General features: G+C 36.8%; 4 protein-coding genes across 6 annotated transcripts in view; 3 read left to right on the top strand and 1 right to left on the bottom strand.

The window, feature by feature from the left end:
- LOC134839227 (probable arginine--tRNA ligase, mitochondrial) overlaps positions 1-3,964 on the top strand; it is a 13,658-nt gene extending 9,694 nt beyond the window's left edge. The window contains exons 4-5 of the mRNA XM_063854711.1: positions 1,719-2,714; positions 2,904-3,964. Of these exons, the coding sequence (XP_063710781.1) occupies positions 1,719-2,714; positions 2,904-3,350 (1,443 nt within the window). The 3' untranslated portion in view covers positions 3,351-3,964. The remainder of the gene's footprint in view (positions 1-1,718; positions 2,715-2,903) is intronic.
- LOC134847739 (uncharacterized) overlaps positions 1-24,899 on the bottom strand; it is a 569,481-nt gene that overhangs the window by 211,790 nt on the left and 332,792 nt on the right. The gene's annotated exons all lie outside the window — the stretch shown is intronic.
- Positions 4,077-24,899, top strand: part of LOC134847759 (protein kinase C and casein kinase substrate in neurons protein 1-like) — a 29,821-nt gene continuing 8,998 nt past the window's right edge. The window contains exons 1-6 of the mRNA XM_063864966.1: positions 4,077-4,666; positions 8,277-8,502; positions 20,230-20,400; positions 21,137-21,554; positions 21,825-22,174; positions 24,094-24,442. Of these exons, the coding sequence (XP_063721036.1) occupies positions 4,326-4,666; positions 8,277-8,502; positions 20,230-20,400; positions 21,137-21,554; positions 21,825-22,174; positions 24,094-24,442 (1,855 nt within the window). The 5' untranslated portion in view covers positions 4,077-4,325. The remainder of the gene's footprint in view (positions 4,667-8,276; positions 8,503-20,229; positions 20,401-21,136; positions 21,555-21,824; positions 22,175-24,093; positions 24,443-24,899) is intronic.
- Positions 13,100-14,380, top strand: LOC134847779 (uncharacterized). The gene is made up of 3 exons (XM_063864999.1): positions 13,100-13,697; positions 13,763-13,880; positions 13,964-14,380. The coding sequence occupies exons 1-3, from the start codon at positions 13,350-13,352 to the stop codon at positions 14,275-14,277; spliced, it is 780 nt and encodes a 259-aa protein (XP_063721069.1). The 5' UTR covers positions 13,100-13,349; the 3' UTR covers positions 14,278-14,380.

Raw genomic sequence — 24,899 nt, 5'->3', positions numbered from 1 at the left:
AAGCAATTGTTTTCTTGCAGAATCAAGATTTAGTATTTAGTAGAATTGAAAGATTGTTTGATTCGTGCCTGTAATTTTTAAGTTAGCGACCTTTGGTTTTATATGATTTCCTTAATCTCATTTTTTCCTTTTTGTCCATAAGGTTCGGCTCAAATGGTTTTGGCAATTGTGATATCGACTTAATCACCTAACAGTAGGTCTTTCAAAGGCTAAAAAAGATTTTAAGGTCTTTGTATGTTTCAGGTGGGGTAACTTTTTCAAGTTACAAAACTTGGAGCCCAAAATGTTTTAGCTTAATTTTGTTTTCGGTTCACGATCGTCTGCCCGAGTTTTATCGGCTTATGTGGCACTGGATGAATTTTTTCTGAAAGGCATCATTTGACGCAGTCAATTGTGTTTTTCCAAGTTTGTTTTTAAAAATGAATATCATCCGAGACAAACATGAATTTTTTGAAGTTTTTTTTAAAAAGTATTTCTAGATTTTTTGTCAGTGACCTCCGCAATTTTTTTTTACTTTTGAGTAGATTGCAACTGATACAAAGCTCGGCTTTACTTCTGTGTTTCAATGCTATCGTGCTGTTCAATGCAGGTAGTCTGCTCACAGTACTTATGTGATCTGAATGTTGTCAAACAAGAGTAACCAGTTATTTAGCAAGCAGCAGCCGTTTTAACAGCTGTTTTTTCTATGATTGCAGAATAATTTTCAGTAATGTTTGCGCCCTAAGTAACTCTGCTCACAGAATGGTCAAAATTAGAAATGGTAAATTTAGGTTCAGTTCATATAATGTATTGAAATTTCTGCCTACCGGGTTCAATTGGACTGGAGGTAAAGAATACGCCTGGGACGGCAAAGGTCCTGGATTCGAATCTGATTGGGGCTGTTTTTTTTCAAAGAGGATAAATTGCGTTTAAAAAACGAATTGTCGGCTTTTTATTGGTCTGCCTATGTTTTGTCGGGCTAGTTGCGATATCTTAGAATTTTTTTTTGCTGTACGTAAGTTACATTGTAGTTGCTTTCAGTGTTTTGATTAACTACTGCTGATAGTAATTTTACTAACCTTGACTTCGTATATCTTCTTTTTTCCCGCATAAAAACTTTATTCTGCCCGAATGGTTTCGGCCTATTTTTTATCGGCTTTGGGACCTTTCAAAATTTTATAGTGAAATTTGCTGGAATATTTCCAAGTGTTCATGGAAGATTTGAATGGTCGATCACTAATTGTACAGGTCATCCCCCAAAGAGGTGGGCCAAGCTTTTTTTGTTTCCTTTTTCCGTGCTTGATAGGTTTCGGCCTGTATTAAATTGGCTTAATGGCCTCATATTATTTCATTTGTTGAACAATAAAGCCTTTTCTGTGAATGTGTTTTGAGGGCGAGGGTGACTTATCAACCTGTTATAAGTCTTAAATCTTGATTTTTTAAGTGCTAACGGCGATGTGAATGTTCGATCAATATTTAATTCGGCCACTCTCCAAAGAGGTGGGCGAAACATTGGCGTAAGATGGATATTTTTTCAATAAGCTCAAAATAAGTTTCCTGAAAAACGGATCTTAATTTTTAAAATTCGCATGCAAATCTAGGCCACAAGATGTCCGAATTTTCAGACTTTTTCTTTCAACGATGATCGATGTTTGTCTGAAAAAAAATATAAATAGTTTCTCGTTTATAATATTGCACAGGCACTACTGCCTAATATTATAAGGCACACACAATCTTGATTCCACAAGCTGATTCCACCAACTATCCAATTGCATTTCAATTGTGCAATTAACGTGCTAGAATTGCATTTTAATTTTGCAGGTAATTTCAGGTCTACTCTTCTGGGAAATACAATAAGCAAGTTATACTCAGCACATGGACACAGTGTGACAAAGTTGAGTTATCTTGGCGATTGGGGTGACCAATTCAATCTTCTGCTCACTTATGTAAAAGAACTGCACTCAGAAACAGACGTGTTTGAAAAAATACGTCATCTGAACGTTCACGACTTGCTGAAGTTGTACGCGGAAGCCAATGTTAAGCATGAAACCAATGCAAACTTCAGACAACATTGTGATCGAACTAAATTACTGCTCGAAACTGGAGACAGTTTTTGCGTGAATTTATGGGCAATGGTTTGTGAGAAAACTATGGAATATTATGCTGATATGAATGATAAGTTTGGACTCGAGTATGATCAAATAACATCTGAGTCTCAATACAGGTCTAAAGCTTTGGACATAACTAATGAATTAAAAACTCTCGTGCCGTATGCGAAGACTGATGATTCTCTTGTTTTTCCTGTCGAGGGCAAAAGAAAAACTCGCGTTCCTTTTGCTCTTAAGGATGGAAAATGTATAGTTTTTTCTACATATTTGACCCGTGATATTGCTGCAGCTATTGATAGGCTGAAACATTCTGAAAATGTGTCGAAGATGCTCTACGTTGTCGATAAAGGGCAGTTCGAGCATTTCCGAAAAGTTAATTTCTTCGTGAAGAAGTTGCTGCCAGACAACAAATGCGAACTTGTTCACACACAGTTCGGACGAGTTATTGGTATGAGCTCAAGGAAGGGCAACGCGATGAGCATTGACTCCTTGGTGGAAGATGCGAGGGATATGGTTGTTGAGCTGTTGAGAATGAAGGAGACAACGAAATCGGACCCGAGTGAGTTCGATTATGTAGCTGACAAGTTGGCGATAGCATCACTGATTGTCAACTGTTTCTCCTATAAGGTAATTGAGCCAGCTTCAAATATTGGAAGGGGGAAAGGGTAATCGTCCATGAGAGCTACGTTTTAATTTGCAAGGCGCAGGTTAATTTGCAGTGAATCGTAGCGTATCTTGTTATCGTCTTTTTTCTTTTGCGCAACCGTTTAAAAGTTAAGGCAAAAAAAACATCAGATGGCTTTAATTCTGTTTTAGAGAATGAGCGATTACAAGTTCAACTGGAACGAAGTGGTTTCAATCAAGGGGAAGTCGGGAATATACGTGCTTATGTCATGCGCTAAAATACACACATTATTTAATGGGCTTGCGATCGATCCCCGTACAGAGCCACTTCAGTTTGACTTCGCCTCCTTCAATCATGAGAGTGAGGAAATAAAAACATATGTTACAGACCTTATGATTCTTTTGAGCAATTACGAGAGTGTTTTGTATGAGTGCTACGAAGAGTTGGATCCTTTCAAGTTGAGAGAGTTCATTTATCAGTTGTGCAAAGCGCTAACTAGATTGTACAATAATGCGCCGTGTGTTTCGGAGCCGTGTGAAAAGAAACAAACCAATCGCTTGGCGGTATTTCAGTCTGGTGTGATCGTTTTGGAACACAGTCTTGGTCTTATTGGAGTCACACCTCTGAGAAGAATTTAATGGCTGTATCAAATCAATCTAAATTGTATAAACGTGTGGACTTGCGTTTGCTGATCTGTTCAAGAATGATATTACCACAGTATAATCAAATGTGTTTTTTTGAGAATCTTAAGTGAGCGTTCTACTAAGGTAAGCGTTTATGAATGAAGAAATTGATGATTATTAGGCGCATGCAGTCAGTGTTCTACAGTATGGTTTACTTTTCATGACAAGTGATCGGATTAGGTATAAGTTGAAAGTAATCAGTTAATATACTTGACACATTAACCTAATTTGGATTCACCGTTATTACACTATTTGAAAAGCAGCGACACGAATGAAGCAATCTTCGAAATAAAAAAACTCAATGGATGTTAGTTTTGCGAAAAGAAAATCATAAAACCTAGATGATGTTCTGAAGCGGAGTGACCTATTCATATTATTTACACAAATGTAATTTAAGATTTCAGTCAATCACAACATGATTTGCTTGCATTGGTATAATTTATTCTGTGTAGTATGAAGTCTTTCGCTCTTCAGTCTGTAACTTCGAAAAGTGTCCTATTTTATCGTGAAAGACTGTAAGCTTGCAATAATTCTTCCTATGGTTGAGAAGTAAACGCGACGAGTGCATCTCATCCTTTAGACGTAGAATTAATTACATTGGTTCTGTTTTACTTAGTTACCGTTAACAGGCAGGAAATTTTCTCTTCGACGTCTAATTTTAAACTATATTACATTTTTTTCAGAAGAAAATGAAAGCAATTTACCTGTGTTTCTACGCCAGGGGCGACTGAAAATGTCTGCTGAAATTATCACCGCTTACTGTGTGAAAAGAGTACATTCGAACACGCGATTAGCATCAAGCTAAAATTCATTGTGCGTAGAAGAAATTTTTTCCCCCGATGATTTGGATTTTACTTTTTAAAATTTATTCAAAGCACTACTTACTCTTGGAGTATTTAGTAGCGTTAAAACGAGTAATTGAGCTCGAAAATGAGCAATTCTAATTCGCAAATGTCTTCATCGGAACAGCTTGATCGAGTCCAGAATGGACCGCATGCGAGCCCTAATAGTTCCAAAGGTGCCAGCTCCTCCAAATTAATCTGGGAGCTGGATGGCTACAAAGAAGTCATAAAGAGATCCCAAAGCAGCAACACGCAACTGAGTCATCTGAAGAAAATGTTAGACGAAAGAGCGCAGTGTGAGAGGGCGTATGCGGAATCCCTGTTTAAATGGAGTAATACGTGGAAGAAGATGACTGAAGCAGGGTCGGAGGAAGAGAATTTCAAAGAGGCGTGGCTGGCATTCACCAAAGAGGCAGACGCAGTTCGAGAGTGAGTGTCTGTGTTTTTTCTATTTATATTATGCATGCAATTAAATAAGTAATTTATTCAAATTCGAGAATGGACCAACTCTTTCATACCGGAATTGGATTTGTTGAGGGGTAATTCCATACGGTAGTGTTTTTCAAGACGGTAGTGTTTCGTTTGTAAAAGTTTTTTTCGATTTGAGGTATTTGGTTATATGAAAGAAGTTTCCGTAGTCCAGTTGTATTAGTTTTTACCCATTTTTCTTGTGTTTACGAAGTGCAGCTTTGCCTCTGTTTTAAATCTATAAAAAGAATATTATAGTGTTGATTCATGTAGTTCTTACAGATTTCAGCGGTTTGTAACTGAATATTAAAACCTTGATCAGAATCAAGCTTACTCTAAATATTCGTTTCCTGAACAAAATTTCCGCTAGCTGAGCAGTTCCCGCAAACTCAATTCTTTTATTTTCATTAATACGTTTTTTTTTGTAAATACCTCCTTGATGGTTGTTCTGACCATCGAAAATGGGGAGTAACTTTGTATTCTGGCGTGTTTTAGTTTTTTTCTTTGTGTTCCATGCAAAATCAGGTACCACAAATAGGAATCGGAATGGGTCGAGTGATGTATCAATTTAAAGCCCTTTCAGTCGTGATTTTGACTGACAACAAACATTGACTAAATTTTCTCAGTGTCGAGAAAAACCAGTTCGAAATTTTTGATTTTTGGTCTAATTTCAAGCTAATAATGTGTAAAAACCGTTGCATGCCCTATTTGCTTATAAACTATGACTATCGGGTATGCCCAAATTTAAAACAACACTAAGTTGGAAAAACAACATGAAAAGAGTTTGTATTTCCTAAGATAATGGTTGGAGGATTCTGTGCTACTTGCACAGCCTCCGGCTATCCTTATTGTTATTTTTATAACGAAACGTGGTCGCTGTAGGTTTTTTGAATTTTTCCGCGCAAAATCAGGTGCTATAAATAAACTTCAAATGATGTCGAGTGGAATAACAATGAAATCCCTTTTCAGTTGTGACTCGAGTATTTTAAACAAAAAGTTTTTTTCTCTGTTTTGAGAACAACCGAATTTGAAGTTCTGCTCTTTTGGCCCAATCTAGAGCGCGTAAAGGCAGTGGTCAGGGTAAAAAAAACTAAATTTCAACGGTTAGCTTTTAACAATTGTTTAAGATAGCTTAATTTAAAGCTCTCCTCTTCCTTATTACTCCATAAAATCACATTAATAACCAACTGTTCCAACCACAGAAAGTGGGAGGAAGTTTTTTTTCCGACCATTTGAAAATTGTGGGGAACTTTGTATTCGGGTATGTTTTAGTTTTTTCTTTTTGTTTCACACGCAAAATCAGGTACCACAAGTAATCATCAGAATGAGTCAGTGATATATCATATTAAAGCCCTGTCAGTTGCGATTCGAAGGATATTTAAAAAGTTTGAAAAATAAAATATATCTGTGTCGATAAAAACGGATTTGAAGTTTTTTAATTTTGCTTCAATTTAGAGCTAATAAAATGAGCGTGCACGCTTATAATAGCTTATTTAAGCCTAAATTAAGCCGTGAAAACTTAGTTCTGGATTTTTAGCGCCATTTTTGGAATCAAAAACTTCGAAAATTCAAAGAAATTTCTGCAAATAAATTAGAAAAAAATTTTGAAATAGTTCTGAATTGTCTTCACGATTGTGCTTTTTTGAATAGCCATTTATCTACAAAAGCTGTTATTCAGTTGGCCTATTTACTTATGACTGTCTCATTTGCCTAATTTTTTTTTCAGGTTTTATCAGACTACATAGAAGAAACGCTCTTATTTGAAAAACATGTATGGTTGCTTAATTTAGGCCGTTTGCTTAATCATTTTAGTTAAGTGAAGTTGGTTTTTGAGTTTTTCTAGCGGCATTTGAAAATGAAAAATTCCAAAAACATTTTTTGTTTTTTTTTTGTTTTCCTACTCATTTTTCTACAATTTTTGTCTATTTGACTCAGAATGTCGAATATTCCTAGCTTCCAGTTTTTCGTTCAGACTGTTTTATCATATCACGCAGAAAAAAAACGATACTAATTTGAAAAAAAAAAACTTTTTTTTTAGACTGTGATCGGAACTTTCTGTGCTGCTTGCACAGTAACCGGCTATCCTTATTTGTGTTGAACTTCTATTCCACTCAAAATCAGGCGCCACAAATGTTAGATGAATTGAGTGAAACATCATTTGAAAGTTCCTCAAGTTGTGCTTTGACCGACGTTAACAATTTTTTTCTGCCGAGATAAACCTTTTCTCGTTTTTCGGGCTATTTTTGAGCTGTAAAGCGAGCGAGTAAGTTTTTTATAGAAAAGTATTTCTGGTTTTTCAACCTTGGTTTAGCGCTTTCTTGGGAATAAAAGGTTCAAAGAATTCAAAAATACTTAAAAAAATGTTTTAAAACGTTTTTTGCTCAATTATTCAATTTCGAAGACAACTGTAGTCGGTTATGCCAAATTTAACAAGCTTTTGTCTAGTTTTAAGCTTTGGTCTAGTTTTTTCTCAAAACACAGCGCTCCTTTTTACTGTTTTTATCTAGCGATAAGCAAGGGTATTGCAACCGGGTACTAGACTTTTTTTTTCCGTTAACGACTATGTCAACAGAATTCGAACGTGTTTTACTGCAGAGGTAAATGTAGTATGTTCATGTTAGCTTAGGTATGGGTCTTGTCTGATTGTTATGAGTTCCTTCAATAGTATTTTTTCTGCCGAAAAGTTTATTTTTTCGGCACTTGAGTGTCGGCTTTATTTCCGTCGGCTCATTTTCCGAATGTTTTTTTTTCAATTACTTTTTGTTGGTTTTTATAGGCATGGTTGAAGTCTCACAAAATGTTTCGGACATTTCTAAATCACTTTCCAAGACAGTTTCTAATATAAGTGAAAATTTTGAAAATGAAAAAAAAATAATAAAAATTTTCGATTGTTTTTGAAATTTTTCAAAAAAAAATAGTTTTTGTTTTCAATGTGCAAAAATTTTTTGGTTTTTACCTTCTATGCTATTGGATCAGCTGTTCTTATCATATTTTTGGTAACTGATTTTTTGATAACTTTTTCTTGACTTATAATCTCTGCTTCGCCTCTGTGCTTATGAATGTGGGCGGAACTTTCTGTTGACGGTTTTTGTAAACTTTTCTCGCAAATCAGATTCTACGAATAATGATCAGAATGAATCGATTGAGATATCAAAGTAATTTCTTTTGGTCGTGACTTGAATTACATCGGAAATTTTTCGACGTTTTTTAAGTTTTCGTTTTACTCCAGGAAATTCAGTTTTTAAATCTTCGTTAAACGGTTCCTCGGTAAGAAACAGTTGTTGAAAAAGTGCGAAAACTTATCTGTAAAATTATGACAAAAAATCAATTTTTTTGGCCTTTTTGTTCATTTTTTTGATGACAACTGTATCCGAGTATGCTTTATTGCTAGCGCTCTAAGCTGTTAAGTAGCTAATTTACTAACGGTCTCTACCACCGGCAGAATGAAAAAAAAAATCACCAATCAGTTCGCTTTTTATCAGAATGTGGTTGGTTAATCCTAAATTGTTAATTTACTAGCGGCTACAGTCGCCTTGACGAACTTAAAGAAATCTTGTTGAATTGTTTTAAGAATCCACATGCAAATAGCGTCCAATCTGCGTGCAGTGCGCAAGAACGTGGGAGACTGGCAGACAGATAACTACAAGAAGGCACACACTCTGCGCAACATCGAGAAGGGCTTCAAGAACACTCAGGACCAGTGGTCGGAGAAGCTGAAAAAAGTGAATGAGCGACAGTCCAAGTACTACAGTTCGTGCAAGGATGAACACAACATCAAGCAGAAAAATAAAACACAGGTTTGACCGAGATTTATGGAAGGAATAAACGAAGCGAAGCATCCTGGTACTTCACTTATTTACCCGTTATAAATTCATTGGTTACATAATTCATTAATTGCACAAGCAATGCGAAGTGTATTATTACGAAGAATTTTTTTCCAACCCAAGTCGCAAATATGAGTGTTAATTTGGTGAAACTTTTAGTGGATTTCAATTTAATCGTATTTCAGCTTATATAAGCATAGACAATTTAATAGCATATGTTGCTGCTTTATTTTTGGCTAGTGTTAGGTCCTGTTTGAAAAAAAACAGGTATTATGAAAATGAATGGGATTCGTTGCTGTTTGTTGCTTTTTTGCGATGCTTTGGGAAATTTCGCATTTTCCGCAAAAAATTTCATTGTTTCGCAAAAACATTGTACTGATGTTCAAAACATGGTACCAATGAAAAAATCGTCCACGTTCTACGGCCTTCGAAAGTTTCATTAGGGAAAGTTTTGATCAAATTGTTTTTGATTTTTCCGTTTTGTCAAATATTAAAGGCACAAATCTGAATGAAAGTTTCAATCAAAAGAACAAATTATCCGGATCTTCTCCTCTCAAGCGGCTTTTCCCTAAATTCTGTAGAAAAAAGTTTGGCCTTAATTAAGCCCTGCCAAATCGGAGATTCAGAGTTGAATCGAAGGATAAAAACCAGTTTAAAAAAGTGTGGCATTAGAAAAAGACCAATTTTTGAAATGTTGACTGTTTTTTGGAAACTTTTTTCCCCCAAAAACTAACCTGCCGATTTCGAGGTTGATAGTTTATCAAGCTAACATCGTGCTTAGATTTTGCCTGCGTAATCTGTTACTTTACTTATTATTAGAAAGCCGATATGGACTTCGGAAAAACCAATTATTGAATATTTTTCCTTTTTTTTGAATTTTCATCACATTTCTCAAAACTAATAGCTAAATCTGTTATTATGGCTTCAACTTTAAAAATTTAGGGCGTGGAAATCTTCCCTGCTTAAGAGGCTATTCTCATGTTTTAGTAGAGAAAAGCTTATGGTTTTAGGAAAAGAATTTAATTTAAAAGAGAAAGTAGTTTTCTTTTTTTTATTAAGTGACTAATATACTAGTTAAGCAGAGTAATCACTAGGGTTTTGCGTAAAGTCCATTTTTTTGAACTATCTGTATCTGTACAATATGTTTAAAAAATATTAAAACAGGCGCATTAGCTGGCCCACTGCTTCACTTGCAATTAATCGTGGCGCAGATGCCAGCACGTGAGACTCCAAATGAACAGGTCGGAGATTCAAAGCCGGAACATTGAAATAGTGTTTTTTTTGTCGAATTTTTGCTACATAGCTTTGGCAATTTGATGGAAACTGTAGCTGCTTCATTGGTGGCTAGTGTTAGTAAAGTTACAAGTGATCGTGGAGCAGATTTGAGAACTTGATACTCCTAATCTCAATAAAAAACTTCTCATGTGGTTTTTTTAGTCTTTTCTTTTTGCCTTATTTCACTTTGTTTTGCCTGTTTCGAGCTCACTTGCTTAGCATTTTCCTCGCTTGAGTTTGCGAAGCTTCGCCTCTGTGTACTCATTGTAATTAATATTAATGTAATAGTCGGACTATAGTTTGTCGGCTTAGTTGCCACACCACAATTTTTGTCGAAATTCTTAACCAAAAGTTTGTCCCAAAAATGGGTCATTTTGGCTTTTATTTTGGCGAAATTCTACAAGGTTAAAACATCCAAAAATTTGCGTGAAATATTTGAAGTTTATTTTTAAGCCAAGATGTTGATTTTGATATGGTAGAAATAACCTTTTGGCTATCAACCATGAATATATGCTTTTATCCAGGCTTTTTGAAATGGTATTTTCTAGAACTTTGCTGGGCTTTGTCAGAGGTTTTTTTTCAATATAACTCTTATCAATTAACTTGACGATTTCAGCGGAATTCTTGATTAAATAAAAAAGCAAAAATAATCCAATTTCGGGGTGAAATGTTGTCTGAGAATTTTGTTTAAAAAGGGCCATATTAGTTCTGAAGAAATTCTAAGCACATTTTGTTTTCTTTGCTTTTGTCTAGTCTTAACCTAATATGAGAAAAACGCGTTTGAAATTTCAATTTTTAGTTTTGTCCGGATAATTAAATTAGAACTGTACTTTTTAACAAATTAATTGGACAACGAACGTTTTTGAAATGATTCTGACCTCATGCTAAAACTAATTCAAATGATTTTTTGAAGTTTTCCGATGACCTTTGTGTCGTTTTGTTATGCAGGTTGCCTCGAATGTTTTGCACAAAAGGATCATCATGGCATTGATCTTTTGACTAATGAAATTCAATTCACTTCCAATTTTCAAGGCATTTGAAGGTCGCAAATTTTCCAGATATTTAAAACGTCTAACATACGTTTGTTACAAACTATATAATTAGGAGTGAAGAGTTGGAACATACAGAATTAACTTAAAAGAGCAATCTGCCATTTTTGAGCAATTTTTCCATGCAAATTTGAATTTTTAGTTGATCTTTAGTCATAGTTTCTGTCTGGAAGGCTAGCTTTTGCATGCATGATTTTTCTGAACTAGGTCATTTCCTCTTTTTAATTAATTCTGTCGGTTCCAACTTTTTGCAACTCTCTATATAGATTTTAACAAATTTATCAGGCTACGTATTAAATTTTTGAAATATTTCTGACCTTAAAGTCCTTAAAAACCTTAATTTTTTTAAAAGTAGTTTTTCAAAGTTTCGTGTTTGCCTTTTTGTCGGCATTTTATGTGCTCTTTTCTTCTGAAAAATTGCATGGATAGCAGCTGAATGAAAAAAATTTTGAAGTTACGGGCTTGTGCAATCATCTTGGTTTGCTCTTTTGATGATAGTCGAATTTGTTGAAAAATTGGTTGTAATTTCAACCCTGTCTCTTTGTCTTAAGGTCGGAATTATTTCAAAATTTCAAGACGTTTTCTGATAAGTTTGTTAAAAGCTATAGAAGCTGACGATTTTAATGTACAATGTAAAGCTTTTAAGAAATTTAATGAACAACCTCTTGTTTTTGAAATAATTCTGACCTTCAAGCTGAATTAATTAGAAATAAGACTGCTCGTATGCAGGGCAAAGTTTTGAATGTTCCGACTGCCCCTTAATCGATATCGAATAGTTTTTGGGAGACGAAAATCCTGAAAAACTATAAGTCTTGGACAATATCTAAGATCAATTCTGAAAGTTTGTGTCATACGAAATTAATACGGCCGATTAGCTAGCCTCAATTCAATTTGGAACAGTTTTGTTGTGTGGGCAAATTCGCCTTACATAAATAGTTCGTGTTACGCTTTCAGCAAAGAAAACCTTCAAAGCACGTATAAATTAGTCCAGACCATGGTCAAATTGACAGTTTTCAAACTCCCATAACTTTGCAACAAAAGATCAGAGATTAAATAATTTTTTAAATCTGATTTTACGGAGTCGATATCTTCAATGGGGCACAAAATTTGTTTGTTAATAACTATTATTTCGATCAGCAAAAATTGACTGAATAAAAACAAACCACACCAAGCTTAAATATTCCGTTTTCTTCGAAAGTCGGAGCATTAGTTCTTCGGAGTTTTGCGGTTGCCTGTTTAACGGTGTGTTATGTTCTCTTTTCTTTTGTAAAATTGCTTGTCAGATTGCTGCTGAATGAAAATTGTTTTGAACTTAAGGGCTTGAAGTTAGATTAAAAAACTGACCTCTGTAAAAGCTCAATTCTCTTGGTTGGTTGTTTTGAGTTCAAATGCAATTTTGAGAAATTTTTCTTGATTTTCATCTTTATTTCACTTCACCTCTTTTTTTCATCACTATTTTTATTTCAGAATCATTTCAGAAATTTAAGACATTGTCCGATAAATTTGTTAAGAGCTAGTTAATGCCAAATTTAAATCCTGAGCAATTTAATTGGTCAAAAACTATAGCACTGGAGGTTAATTAGTTTTAGATGGAAATTGTTTTTACGTGTGGAAATCAGTAATAAGATGAAGTTCGACGTCAAAATAAGCAGTTTTAGACTAATTATTTTTGTTCAGATGAGTTGATCCTATAGGATATTGCAAACAATTTGGCAATAACTATATTTTGGAGAAGTCTGCATGCAAAACCTATTATTAGGCCAAAGTTATGGTAAAATGGAACGATTGCGCTTTTTAATTAATTCTGAAACTATAGCTAACTGTAATTTACAGGTAATGACAAATTATGGCAAAATTGGTGACCTTGAGCAATTTAATTGTTCAGCAATAACCGCGTTTTAGGTTAATTTTTGGACACAGATCTTCGTGTGAAAATCAGTGAAAAACAAATCGGACGTCAAAATGAGCAGTGTTAGGTTAATTAACTTTGTCCAGATTCGTTGACCGAAAAGATATTGTCAACAATTTGGCATTAACTATAGATTAAAGAGAATTGCAAAAAGTTGGAACTGACAGAATTAATTAAAAAGAGCAACTAACCTATTTAGAAAACTTTTGCATGCAAAAGCGAACTGTTCAGAAGAAAATATAACTGAAGGTCACCTAAAAATTTAAATTTGCTTGCAAAGTTGCTCAAAATTAGCAGATTGATTCCAAAATATATTTTGTCTGTTCCACTTTTTTGCAATTATTATAGTTGCTTGAAAATGCGCTGTTTTATACGACCTTGAACTTAAATTTCGATGAGTAATTATTTAGCAGGTATGATTCGATACGAAATCACTTAGTTATCATCAGGCAAAGCAGCCTTTTATGAACATTCAGCAACCGAGGTTTCAATATTTTTATCGACCAAACCGCGAAAAGCGTTGGCCCTGGTCAAAGCTCAGCAGCATCATCGACATTCTTACTCGTTACTGTACAGCGCGTTAAAAAATGGGACATAAAGTGAGAATCATCCCGCCCTCGCAAGAGGAGTCGCTGCTGGATTTTGATTCGTGCGAGAAGGAACAGGAAGACTGCCACGGTTTTCTGAAAGTGGACAAATGTTCTTTGACTAATTTCGTGGATTCCGAAGATCTCACGGACACGAAATGTCTGGACCGTGAGTTGTTAACAACACCGTACAAAGTTGGAGGAAAGAGGTTCATGGAACGGAGGAAAAGTGAAATAACCTTGGTTGATCTGGATCCGAATCACGAGGAGTTTCCGACTGGACTGCTGGGATGTATGGCGAAACCTGGATCCTGCATCGCATCTTTTATCTGCCCATGTGTCGCTGAGGTGTGTTGAGTTCTATTGGTGCATATAATCACAGAAAAACAATTCTGATTTATTTTGTTTTTCAGCTATACGTTGGATATGCCTTTGGACGAAAGTTCGTGGGAGCGCTGCTATTTTTCTTAACAATTGTGATGATAGCAGTCTATGGAGTATTCTGCTATTTCGAGAACAAGTTGCAAAATGGTTTGTCTTTTAACTTGTACTATAATTTTAAATCTTATAGTGCAAATTGAAAGAAAATGCAAGTTTTTTAAATGTTTTTATAGCGGAGTCAAAAGCAATCGCATATAACCAGGCGGGTCTGCATATACAAACTAATTTGAAGCCCCTGAAAACGTGGTCGCTTATCTTATACTTGATGCTTCTAACGATTATCGCCATTCGTTTGGCGCTGTACATCGTAATGCGAATTCATGTTCGCTCAGAACTTGGACATCGACTGCGCAAGAACCCCGACATCTGCAATAGTCCGGACTATTGTGCAGTGCTGTGGTGCAGTAGTTGTGTCTTGTGCCAAACTGTGGTTGCAGCTCAAGAATTCGACCCGCTAGACAAGACTAATCCTTACAAACCAGTGTGAAGCGCAGTCGTTGAAGTGACGGAGAAAACTTACGTCGTTGAGATCGCAATTCTAAAATTAATGTGTATTGAATGCGCTGATTATCAATTAAAGAATTGTCTAATGTTTTTTTTACCGAGCTTTTAAACACGCACTGTCGCTTAGTATGTTTGTGCAGTATGTGTGCGCTTAGATGCGAGGACGTGAGACTTATTCTTTAAGTTGGGGGTGCTAAGCCAGCCCACGGCGAAAGTTAACAGTTACATTTACATTTTTTACATTTAATCTTTTATTAAAGCCATTTTAAGTTTTCCTGCCTGTGTTTACGAAGTGCAGCTTCGCCTGTGTTTTCGGGTCGTGAACGTAGTTCAGACTCTTAAATAGGTTGCGATGTTTTGTTTTTCTGTGGAGTTTTCCTTACTTCAAACAATCATACAGTAAAAGTGTGAAAGTCGCGATAAACGTGATCCGACTTCTGGTTTCCAAAATGAATTTAATTTTTGATTTCCAAGCGAAATTTAAAAACTACTTTTTGATCTAGTTTTCTTAAGTAGTGCTAATTTTATCAAAAGTGTCAATCATAAATTCTAGAAATTCAAAGAGCTTGAAGTCTGTAATTGGTGTACTTGGTTTAATTGACTTTTCCAACTGTCTATTGGCTTTGTTAGTGCTTGCGATAGCTAGTGTATTGCAACGGGGTGCAAGACTTTTTTCCCGTAAATGATTTTGCACACAGAATAGCGGAAGTTGACATGTTAAATTAAGTTGCAGATCATATTTAAATTTCTTTGCGTCTCCTGCATACTTGGTCTGGATGTTACGAGGGGGCCTGGGACGGCAAAGGTCCTAGGTGCGAATCTGATAGGACATTATTTTTTTGTTCTTAACGGAAGATATTCCGTTTCTTAAAGCAGTTGTAGGCCTAATAATTGTCTGCTTATATTTTGTCGGCTTAGTTGCCACATCACAGAATTTTTTTAGCTGTACGCAATTAAAATTGTAGTTGCTTTTTGTGTTTCGATTTTTTCCTGTTTGTAATTTTAACCAACTTTGACTTCGTATTCATCGTTTTTTTGCCTTAATCATTTAGGCAGCACAAAATTTTTCGGCGAATAGTTCAGGCAGCATATATTTCGTCGTTTGATGACCGATGAAACTATTCGCTGCCGTGTGTTTTGAGGGGAAGGGATCTTTTTTATTAATTTTTTTTTTCGGCTGAAACGGTTTCTGCTCAGGTACTTGTGGCTTTTTAACGCTTGATTAAGACTCGATGAACGTAATTCAGACTCTAATATAGGTCGTGATGATTTTTTAATTCTTTTTTTTTCAGGATAAATCTTAAATTTTTGTTCAGGCTCAAATTTACTTTTTCGCTTTTTAGACCTTGAACTTGAATTTAGATACAGTTTAGAGAACATTAATGAACTAATAAACTGCATCAGGGTTACTGTACGGGCAGTACAGCCCAACTGGCAGTAGCCCGAGGGAAACCTAGGTAAATAAGTGAAGGCAAAAACAGAGTTATTAGAGTTGCACCTTTGGATACCACAAATAATCATCCTATTAGCATGTCAACAAGCAATCGATTGTCATCAGGTATATATATTTAAGTTTGACTCAGTTTATTTCGATTTGTATAAATTAGAACCATCCAAACAATTTGAATTTTTTTTTGTACTTATCTAATTTTTTTTAACTTAAATTATCTTAAAACTCTTAAATTTTTTCGAGACTTTGCTAAAGTTTTCAACAACGTGAAAAGTTAAATTACCTACAGTGTTTCCCGATCAGAATTATTTAAAGCACTTTACAAATTCTGGTACATTTTATCGCATATTTCAGTACTTATCATTTTGCTTTCGGTAAAAAACAAACAAACGAAGTTTTTTGCAACAATCGAGAAATTTACAGATGACTACCAGTAGTTGCTGCAATGATTTTGAAATGGTTCCAAGCCTTGTTTTCTCTTTACTATCAGCTAAGGAATTGCAACCGCGTCCTAGATTTAATCTTCAGTTTTGTCGGTATTTGATTAGACATCCATAGGATGAGCAATTTTACGACATATATTTATCACTGGCGCTAGTGAGGAACCATTGGTCAAAATTGGTTTGCATATGACTGTATCGGACAAATTTTGACAAATGACTGAAAACAGAAGTTGATTTGCTCGACCGGAAGAAAAAGCTAGAGACGAAAATTGTTTTTGAGGCCCATACGAATCCAGTATCAAAAATTAGATCCAGATACAAATGTTAGTGACATTGTCATGTATGCACATGCGCGAAAAGAAGCAAGTTGAGGACAACTCGACGTGCTTAAATTTTGACGACAATTCGACGGACAAAAATTTGCTATTCGACCTTCAGAAATTGGGGATTCGGCAGGCCAACTGATGTATTACGGAATATGCATGGGGAGTCGCCGACATCTCGCACTTTAAAAATATCTATAATTGCTTAGAGGGTTTACCCCAGACGATAAGAGGAGGGCAGACGTCTGTTACTGACATGGCATATGTGCTAGGAGTTGCCGGCCGAATGTTCACCAAATTTGTTTAAAATAGTATTGTTCACGTTTTAAGACATGCCTTCACTAGTACCTTTGACAGCAGCTAAAATTGGTATGCTTATTCATTACGTGACATAAGCATACCAATTGTGGGCATTTTCTCTGTTATTACTGATTGCATGTGGAATCCGTATGCATTTCTTAACACGTGCAAAATAGACAATTTTTTCAACTTAATAGAATAGGCATACCGATTTTAATAGTCTGTTGTCGAAATGGTTGTAATTGGTTCCACGAGTTCCCTGGTCACGAGAGGCAAATTTCTCGCGATTAATGCGTTATAAATGTGTGTGTTTGAGTGTTTCCGATCGAAATTTGTATTTGTTTGTAATCTTTTAATACCGATTTGGTAAAATTGCAGATTTTTTTTGTTCGGCTTTTAAGGTTGCGACTTATTTGTATTGGCTTAGTAGCCTCATTTCGCTGCGATCGATGATTGAAACATGTTCTTTACGGGTATTTGTTTGAGCGGAGACGACTTTTTCAAAATCTCAGTGTTTGTAAGAAAACTTTTTTTTTCAGTTCAGCGGGCTTTTTCAAAATGTTTTAGAATTATTATTTATTTATTTACAAATTGATCTTGCGTTTTTAGACGTATTTTCATTTTTTTTTGAAATAGCAGCTTTTGTCTCATTTTTCTGACGACATGTTTGCCAGACTTTGTTTGTGCTGTATCTCACGTGGTGCGAAGTTCTGCTTCATCTTCTGCTTTCTTATTTTCCTCATTTTTAAATTTCCAAATCGATCTAGGAAGGAGAATTTATGGTTTTTTTTCGGATGTAAATATTATCTAAATGAAATTAACCGAAAAGTAAATCTGAAATAAGAGTTTGGGCAACCAAGAGTATCAACTAGTCGTTCCATATCCAAAACCGCGCTTGTTTGAAATGCATGTGCTACATGTAATCAACTTCAAAGTTAATATGTGGCTAGGATAGAAATCAGACGTTAGGTTTAGGTGGAGGGTGATTTGTAATGTTAATCCAAGACATCATAAGAGTTTAACCCTATTTGCACGAGGTACTTAAAACGTGAGCAAAACTAGATCATTTTTCGCATTTGGGCACCTATTGGCAACCATTAATTACTAAAAGTGCGAGAATTTTAAAATTGCAATCGAGTGACTATGAATTTAGTTTAGCTCTTTTTCGTACCAATGGGCGCATGTGGTCCATCCGGCGGGCGGTACGAATAAGTACCGAACCCGTTTTTTGACTGATTTCTTTTTGAAAAAACAAAGTTTTGTTTAAAACATGATATATTACACCCCATGGAATTGTTTAAAGCAATTCTTAGCAGTTATACACAAAAATACATCACATTTCTCGCATTTTGTAACCGGACGTGCTTCACCAGTTGGGAGTTTACAGCGGGGTCCCCTTTCGGATGCAACTGGCCAGTGGCCAACATTATCGGTCCGAATATCTGGCGCGAGCGTAGGGGTCCGTCTACCTCCGCGCTTTCGCTTAGCAGCGATCTGTTGATCGACTGTACTGCGCCGGCCAACACCGCGCGAACGCACATTGACCCTCATCAAACTGGAAGCTAGCTGGCTTTTGAAAGCAAACAGACTCAGCCGGTATTTCACTGGTACGTTATCCAATTCGCAATCGCGGCGATATACTGCCCAGCAATTGGTGGCGATCATATTGACAAAGTGGAGAAATATCTTGATGTAGTATCTGGCTCTGGTTTGGGTAGTCATTCTGTATCTGGCAATATATGAGTTTACTTCATCTACGTGACCCATATGGTTGTTGTACGCCAGAATTGCAGCAGGTGCTGTAACCTTATGTATTGACGACGCTTACGGTCAAAGCGATTCAGCTCAGCAACCGGCAAAGACGCACAGAAGGTGCTCAGAAGATGCACGTACCGATTGTCCATCCAACGTATGGCATACACATCTACGCACAACCCATTGACTGTCACAACCCTTTGACGTACCCGGGCGTACACGGAGTACCAGCATTATCAGCTGTACTTACAACCGCGGAGTCTTCTGCAGACGGCTCTGCCTCTGCACTGTCAGGGTTGCTTGTTCCGAGAATATTCTCCACCGAGCCGAGTACAGGAAGCACGCTCTGGGTACGCTTTGTGCCCTTACGACCGGTACTCTTCTTTACAGAGGTTATACGACCCACAATATTACGGTCGTCACGCCAGGCCACTCGTTCGTTGACAAATTCATTAGGATTTAGGGGAACAATGTCTCGCAGTCTTACTGTATTTTTGCTGTTGTCGTTGTACCATAGAACTTCCACATCGTTCCAGTCGTAAATATTCGTAATCTGACCAACCCAGTTTGTATCTGCACGATAGGCCACGAAAAGATCCAAATTAAACTCGAGATCCGTCAAATAAACTGTATCGTTGTTGCCATTGTCCCAGGAAACGTTGCACTCAAACGCCCCAGCCATATATCAACTTTATCTGAAATTCGGAAAAGTTGATGTTTTTTTTTGCTCATGACCGCCAGGACCGGCTGGTACGTAAAAGAGCCAAACCAATAGTCAATAAAACGAGGTCGTGCAAATTGGGCTAGGATACAATTATTTCCCACAATAAATCAACAGATTATAGGCTACATGAAGAAATTTTTTGCAAACACGTAGTAGTTTTCAATATAGAGAAATGAATGTTTCAAATGTACACAGTGGTTACTTTACGGGTATTCGTACATGCACAAACAGGATGACGCAGTGATTTCCACAAATCAACGTGCACGTATGTTTGGCTGTAGTTAACGCTGCTGCATGCGTCCCTTTCATTGCGTTATTACTCTACAACACTCTATTCTCAATCCTGATTGGCTAATATCAACCGTGTTTAGTTGTGTACGTTTTCGTACCGCTCGTCCAAATAGGGTTAATGGGATACGATAACCACCGTTCTACTAATTTTAAATGTAGAACGGTGGTTATCGTATCCCATTAAACTCTAATGTCTTGGATTAACATTACAAATCCCCCTCCACCTAAACCTAACGTCTGATTTCAAGTTTGTTGGCTCGATATTTTTTTGGATTTTGTGTATAAGGATTGATGTTGTATCGCAAATTTGAAACTTTGAACCCCACATCCTCGCCTCTGGGCCATGGTCGCCTTTAAAAATGTAAACACCAGCAACCAATAAAGCAGACAATCAGATGCTGATAAATGTCCAATACAAGCAGCAAAAGTGGCACCGAATGCGCTTTTTTTGCCACATGTACTTGCTATTCTTCGCCTTGTGTTAAGTTTTAATTTTTGCCTGTAAATAAGGTTAAAGAAATCCAGTTAAGTGATGCTGAAAAGTGCTCGCTGGCGATGAATATGTTATTGTGATGGAGTATGTTTGGTTTTAGTTGCGACAACTCATTTACTTCAAAAGGGTTAACTCTTAGTTTGTGTTTTGCTGCAGAGTGTGACTGAGCAGTCGGACGAGCAGAAGCGGAAGGCGCTAAAGAAGGAGAACGATGCGCACAATGCCATGTTGACTGCTCAAGACAAGTACAGAAAAGCAGTGAATGAGCTGCAAGGAGACAAGGACAGACACAGGAGAGACATGGAGAACCAGTTCGGACACGCGCAGGTATGCCTGGATCAAGTTACCACTTTTTAACCCCGTCAGGACCATTTCGCCGTACCCGGTGCCACCTTGATGCGGCGGATGAAGTTATCATCCTCACCTTTAAATACACCAAGTTAAGATTTTCTATCCAAAATTGCATAACGTTGCATATAAAATATTCGATTCTGGTTGGGGGAAAATTTTATCCACGAATCAATTTAACATCCTTTTCCCTCATACATTTAAGGGGAAGATACTAACTATGTCCGTGTCACATACACTGGGCTGTTGGTATATAGAGCAATCACAAATATTGAGCAGTTACGCAATGTTCAATTAACAATCATGCAGCTTTTACTGAATTTATGCTAAGGATAATTGGTTCATATGAATTCGCAAGATTTGCTTTTCATTTTCGTTCTTTTCAACCACCGATTCTTCTGTTTTCCTGTCGTAACGATAAAAGATGACAAGATTGATGAAAGCGTTGCTTAAGGCTACAAATTTTGTCCGGCATTTGTCGAATTCTATCTAGATAATCCCAAGGTGCTGAAAGAAACTCTTCAGTGTCAAGTCAAGATAAGTATAGTTTTGCGAACAAAGAACTCCAGTCGTCATCCACCGGCGCATAATTTAAAACTCAGGAATTAATTATTGTATTTGGATTTTTATCCCAACTTTCTACATCGTAGCAGTCAATCAATGTTGATGTCAATCTAGGATATACTTTAAAATAGCATATGATTTTTTTCTACAGGACTTCGAGAAGAGTCGCCTTGCCTTCACTAAACAATGCATGCTAACAGTCTGCAATCATCTGAACGCTTCTGCCTACCCACAACATCCAGCTGTATACCCTTCGCTCCACAACCTACTGAACAAAGCCAGCATCGAGGACGATCTCTCGTTATTTGCCCAGAAAAGGGGCCTTGAAACAAGCCTTAACTGTCCTGATTATACTGAGTGGACGATCGAGATGGCAGGACCTAGTCTAGCATCGGCAAAGGGTGCGGCGTCTCTGAAGGCGGTACAAGCGGCTGTTGCTTTTGGTGATAGCAAGGCAATTGAATCGGGAACCGGCTCGTATCGCTTGCGAGCAGACACTTCGCCGCCTGCCAGTGCAACTCACGGAGCCGCGGAAGCTTCTTTCGAGAGTACACGGACACAAACTGCAAGTGAGTAACCAGTAAAGTTTAGTTTCATGTACGTTTATGTTCCCTCCAATGAACACAATATTTAACGGTGGTACTGAAACGCTTCTGTCGACAAAAGTTAACGATTTCTGTAGAACAATCGTTTTGGAGTCATTTTTGATCCAAATAGTAACCATGTGATAATATCCAGCTTCAGCTCTGTATTGATCACTTTAAAATGTTGAATGGTTTTATGCTTCAAATGAGATCAGTTAAAAATTAAATTAATTTGATTTTTTTAATTGGTGTTAGCATCAAATTCGTCCTCAAACTCTGCCTCGCTACGGCTACAGTCGCAAAGCACCTCAGCGGCTGTGTCATCTTCCTCTCTGCCACCTCCCCCCGAGTCTACCTCTCTACATGTCGAGCCCAAGACAGCCGCCCCCCGACAGACCACACCAGCAGCTGCCTCGTCCTCCTTGTCAGTAAACGAGGGAGTAGTTGTAGAATCATCAAATAACAACGTGGTGAGAGAGAAGACGAAAGTGGATCCCAAGACGGGAACGCTAGACACATTGAATCCTTTTAAATATAACACCATTCCAAGAGAGCCGACGGAATATGACAATCCTTTTGAGCACAGCGACGGCGAAAACTTAAATGTTAGCCGACTATTTTCATAACTTTTTTAATGAATATTAACTAGCTAAGTGAATTTTCCTGTTTAAATGTGGTTTTATCTTATTTTATATTGAAGTGGTTTCGCCTTTGGTTGGTACGCTTAGTAGTGGGAAACGTCCCTGCATTAGCGGCCACTCACAATTTGTCTACGGAAGTTATCGCCCTCGGAGAAGTCAACTTTTTGATTTTTTTTGGCAGAAAACTACCCCGAGGGACCTTCGGAATTTTTGAATTTTTGGCCGTTTGAAAGTTTTTGCCTTTTTGGCCGTTTGAAAGTTTTTGATTTTTCTCGAGAACTACTCTTCTAAATCTGAGATTTGGGGTTCAACCGAAATGACAGTTTGCGCGAATTCCTTCTGCACAAGCGAGCTACGCCTTTTTTTCACGCAAAAAGCTTTTGTTCTCGGAATTGACAACTTTTTGATTTGTTTGATCGTTTTTTGGACTTGCTAACTATCCTGCCAACTCTGATATCATAGGTTTAATCAAAAGAGCAGGTTGCTTAAAGTTTAAAGTCTACATTTTTAATTGGCCCTGCCCGGTTTGTTTAAGAAAAAAGTTATGGCCTTCAAACAGGTCAAAGTTTTGTAACTTTGACCGTTTTTGGAAACGTTTTGAATTTACGCGAAAACTACCGTGCCAAGTCTCAGTATGTGTTCGATCGAGAAACCCGGTTTTGGGAATCTTCTCTGCTTATGAGGTCACAACATGCTTTTTGCAGAAAAAATTTTTTCGGAGTTTGGAAAGTCTTGGGACTTTTTTGTAGAACTTTTGACTGTTTTTCTAGAAACTTCTAAAATTTTCTTAAAATTTGCGCAATCAAATCTGGGATGAAAAGTTCAATTGAAACAACCGGTTGCGATAATTGTTTGTTTCTACAGAAATGGCGACTCCATTTGTAAGAGAAATATTAGCTCCTTGTGAAAATTGATTATCCCGAAATTTTTCACTCTTCTCACTTATTTTAGAAGAGAAAAGCTAAGATTTTGGTCAAAGTCCAATTCTGAAATCAAGTTTTCTGTGTCGCATCAGTATAGAAAATTGATTCAATGTCAAACTTGTACCTGCAGCTTTAGCTGGGCCGTCGATCTTTTTATCGAGACTTAGGAAAAAAAAGTTTTTAAATGTTTAAATTTGTTTCGACTTAACGGTTTTTTAAAATGTTTTTTGTTGTATCTCAAGTGGTGCGAAGCTCCGCTTCGACTCTTTGTAGAAGCATGATTTTTCAATTCGTTATTGATTTATAGCTCAGATTAAGCTTTCCCGTGACACAAAAATGAACAAGCTATAATATAACGCATGTCTAAGATTCAGAAGTTGGTTCGTTTTGAGATTTTTCAAAAAATAGAAGTTTTCAGTTTCTATGTAGTTTTAATTGCGCTTGCGATTAGCAAGTGTTATCAAAGTGGAATAAAGAGTTTTTTTTATAGTTAACAGCAAGTTAACAAATCCAGTTGAATCACTTGACATGCTCAAGGCTCTTCACGTGACATGCTCAATGCTCTTCAATTTCATGAAAATTCAAAATTAAGTACTAGCTGAGTACTGGTTACTGCAGGGTGGTTTTCAGGGCGAAAAGTTGAAACTTTAAAAATTTTTTGCATAATAAGTTTTTTTTCGGCTCAACTGGTGTCTGCTTGAAGATAATCGGCCTGATTTTCGCTTCGTAAGTTTCGTCCAGTTGCTAATTTGAATTTTTTTGGGTTCAACCGAAATACCGATTGGTTGAATAATCTCTTCTAAATAAGCGGCTACGCCCAATTTTTTTTATAACAAACAGTCATGATTCTCAATTTTTCACCTTTAAATAATACCGTAGTTATTTTTTTTCGCTGAATTTACGAAAGATTCATGTTGATGGTAGCATTCATATTCCGAAATTGGACGCTTTTTTTTCTAGCCTGAGGATCACGTGTACTCTGCACCGGACAAACCCGAGGCTGGACCATCGTCTTCATCTAGACCTCCTGTGCCTCCGCCGCCTCCAGATGACTACGACGACTCATACTCGAATGGAAGCGAAGATGAAGCGACCCGAAGTGGCGCATCGGATAACTACCATGTAAACATGTCTCTAGGTAGCTCTGGGCCCGAGCCACTCCCTAGAGGCACTTCAGTTGCTATTCATCATCAAAATAACCAACATTACGAATCAGAAGACGAAGAAGGCCAAAGTGATGTGATTCACGATGATGTTGACGGACCGGAAATTACGAGGCAGAATGGAGCTCGGACGAATTGTGGTTCTGGTTAGACCGCCTTGATTTTACCCTCTTTTCCTTATTGAATACGCCGCCTACCTTTAGACGTTCACCTTGTGTTAAGCATAATTATGATACATTTAATTGAAGTTCATACTTTTACTTTTATCTCGAAATAGTTAAGCAAAATTTTCAATTGGGAGATTTCTGTTAAATTTCATACTTTTACTTTTATCTCGAAATAGTTAAGCAAAAACTCACAATTGGGAGATATCTGTTAGACTTCGTCGCTTATGGTCCAGTCAAGAGATAATATGATCTTGTTCAATATAAGGTATGCCTGAATTTTTTCCTTGACCCCGTGGCCCAAGAACTTAGTCTCTGAATTCGTTCATATCAGTCCGTTTTTTGTTTCGATAGATTTTCCTTGAGAGTTAGCAAATAGAAAGTAAACCAAATTGCGTTTGTTTTTAAGTTAAAATGATCGTAGTGAAGACATCTACAC

This window comes from Symsagittifera roscoffensis, chromosome 1 (assembly GCF_963678635.1).
Source record: "Symsagittifera roscoffensis chromosome 1, txSymRosc1.1, whole genome shotgun sequence".
Classification (NCBI taxonomy): domain Eukaryota; kingdom Metazoa; phylum Xenacoelomorpha; order Acoela; family Convolutidae; genus Symsagittifera; species Symsagittifera roscoffensis.
This window is presented reverse-complemented; position numbering and strand designations above follow the sequence as displayed.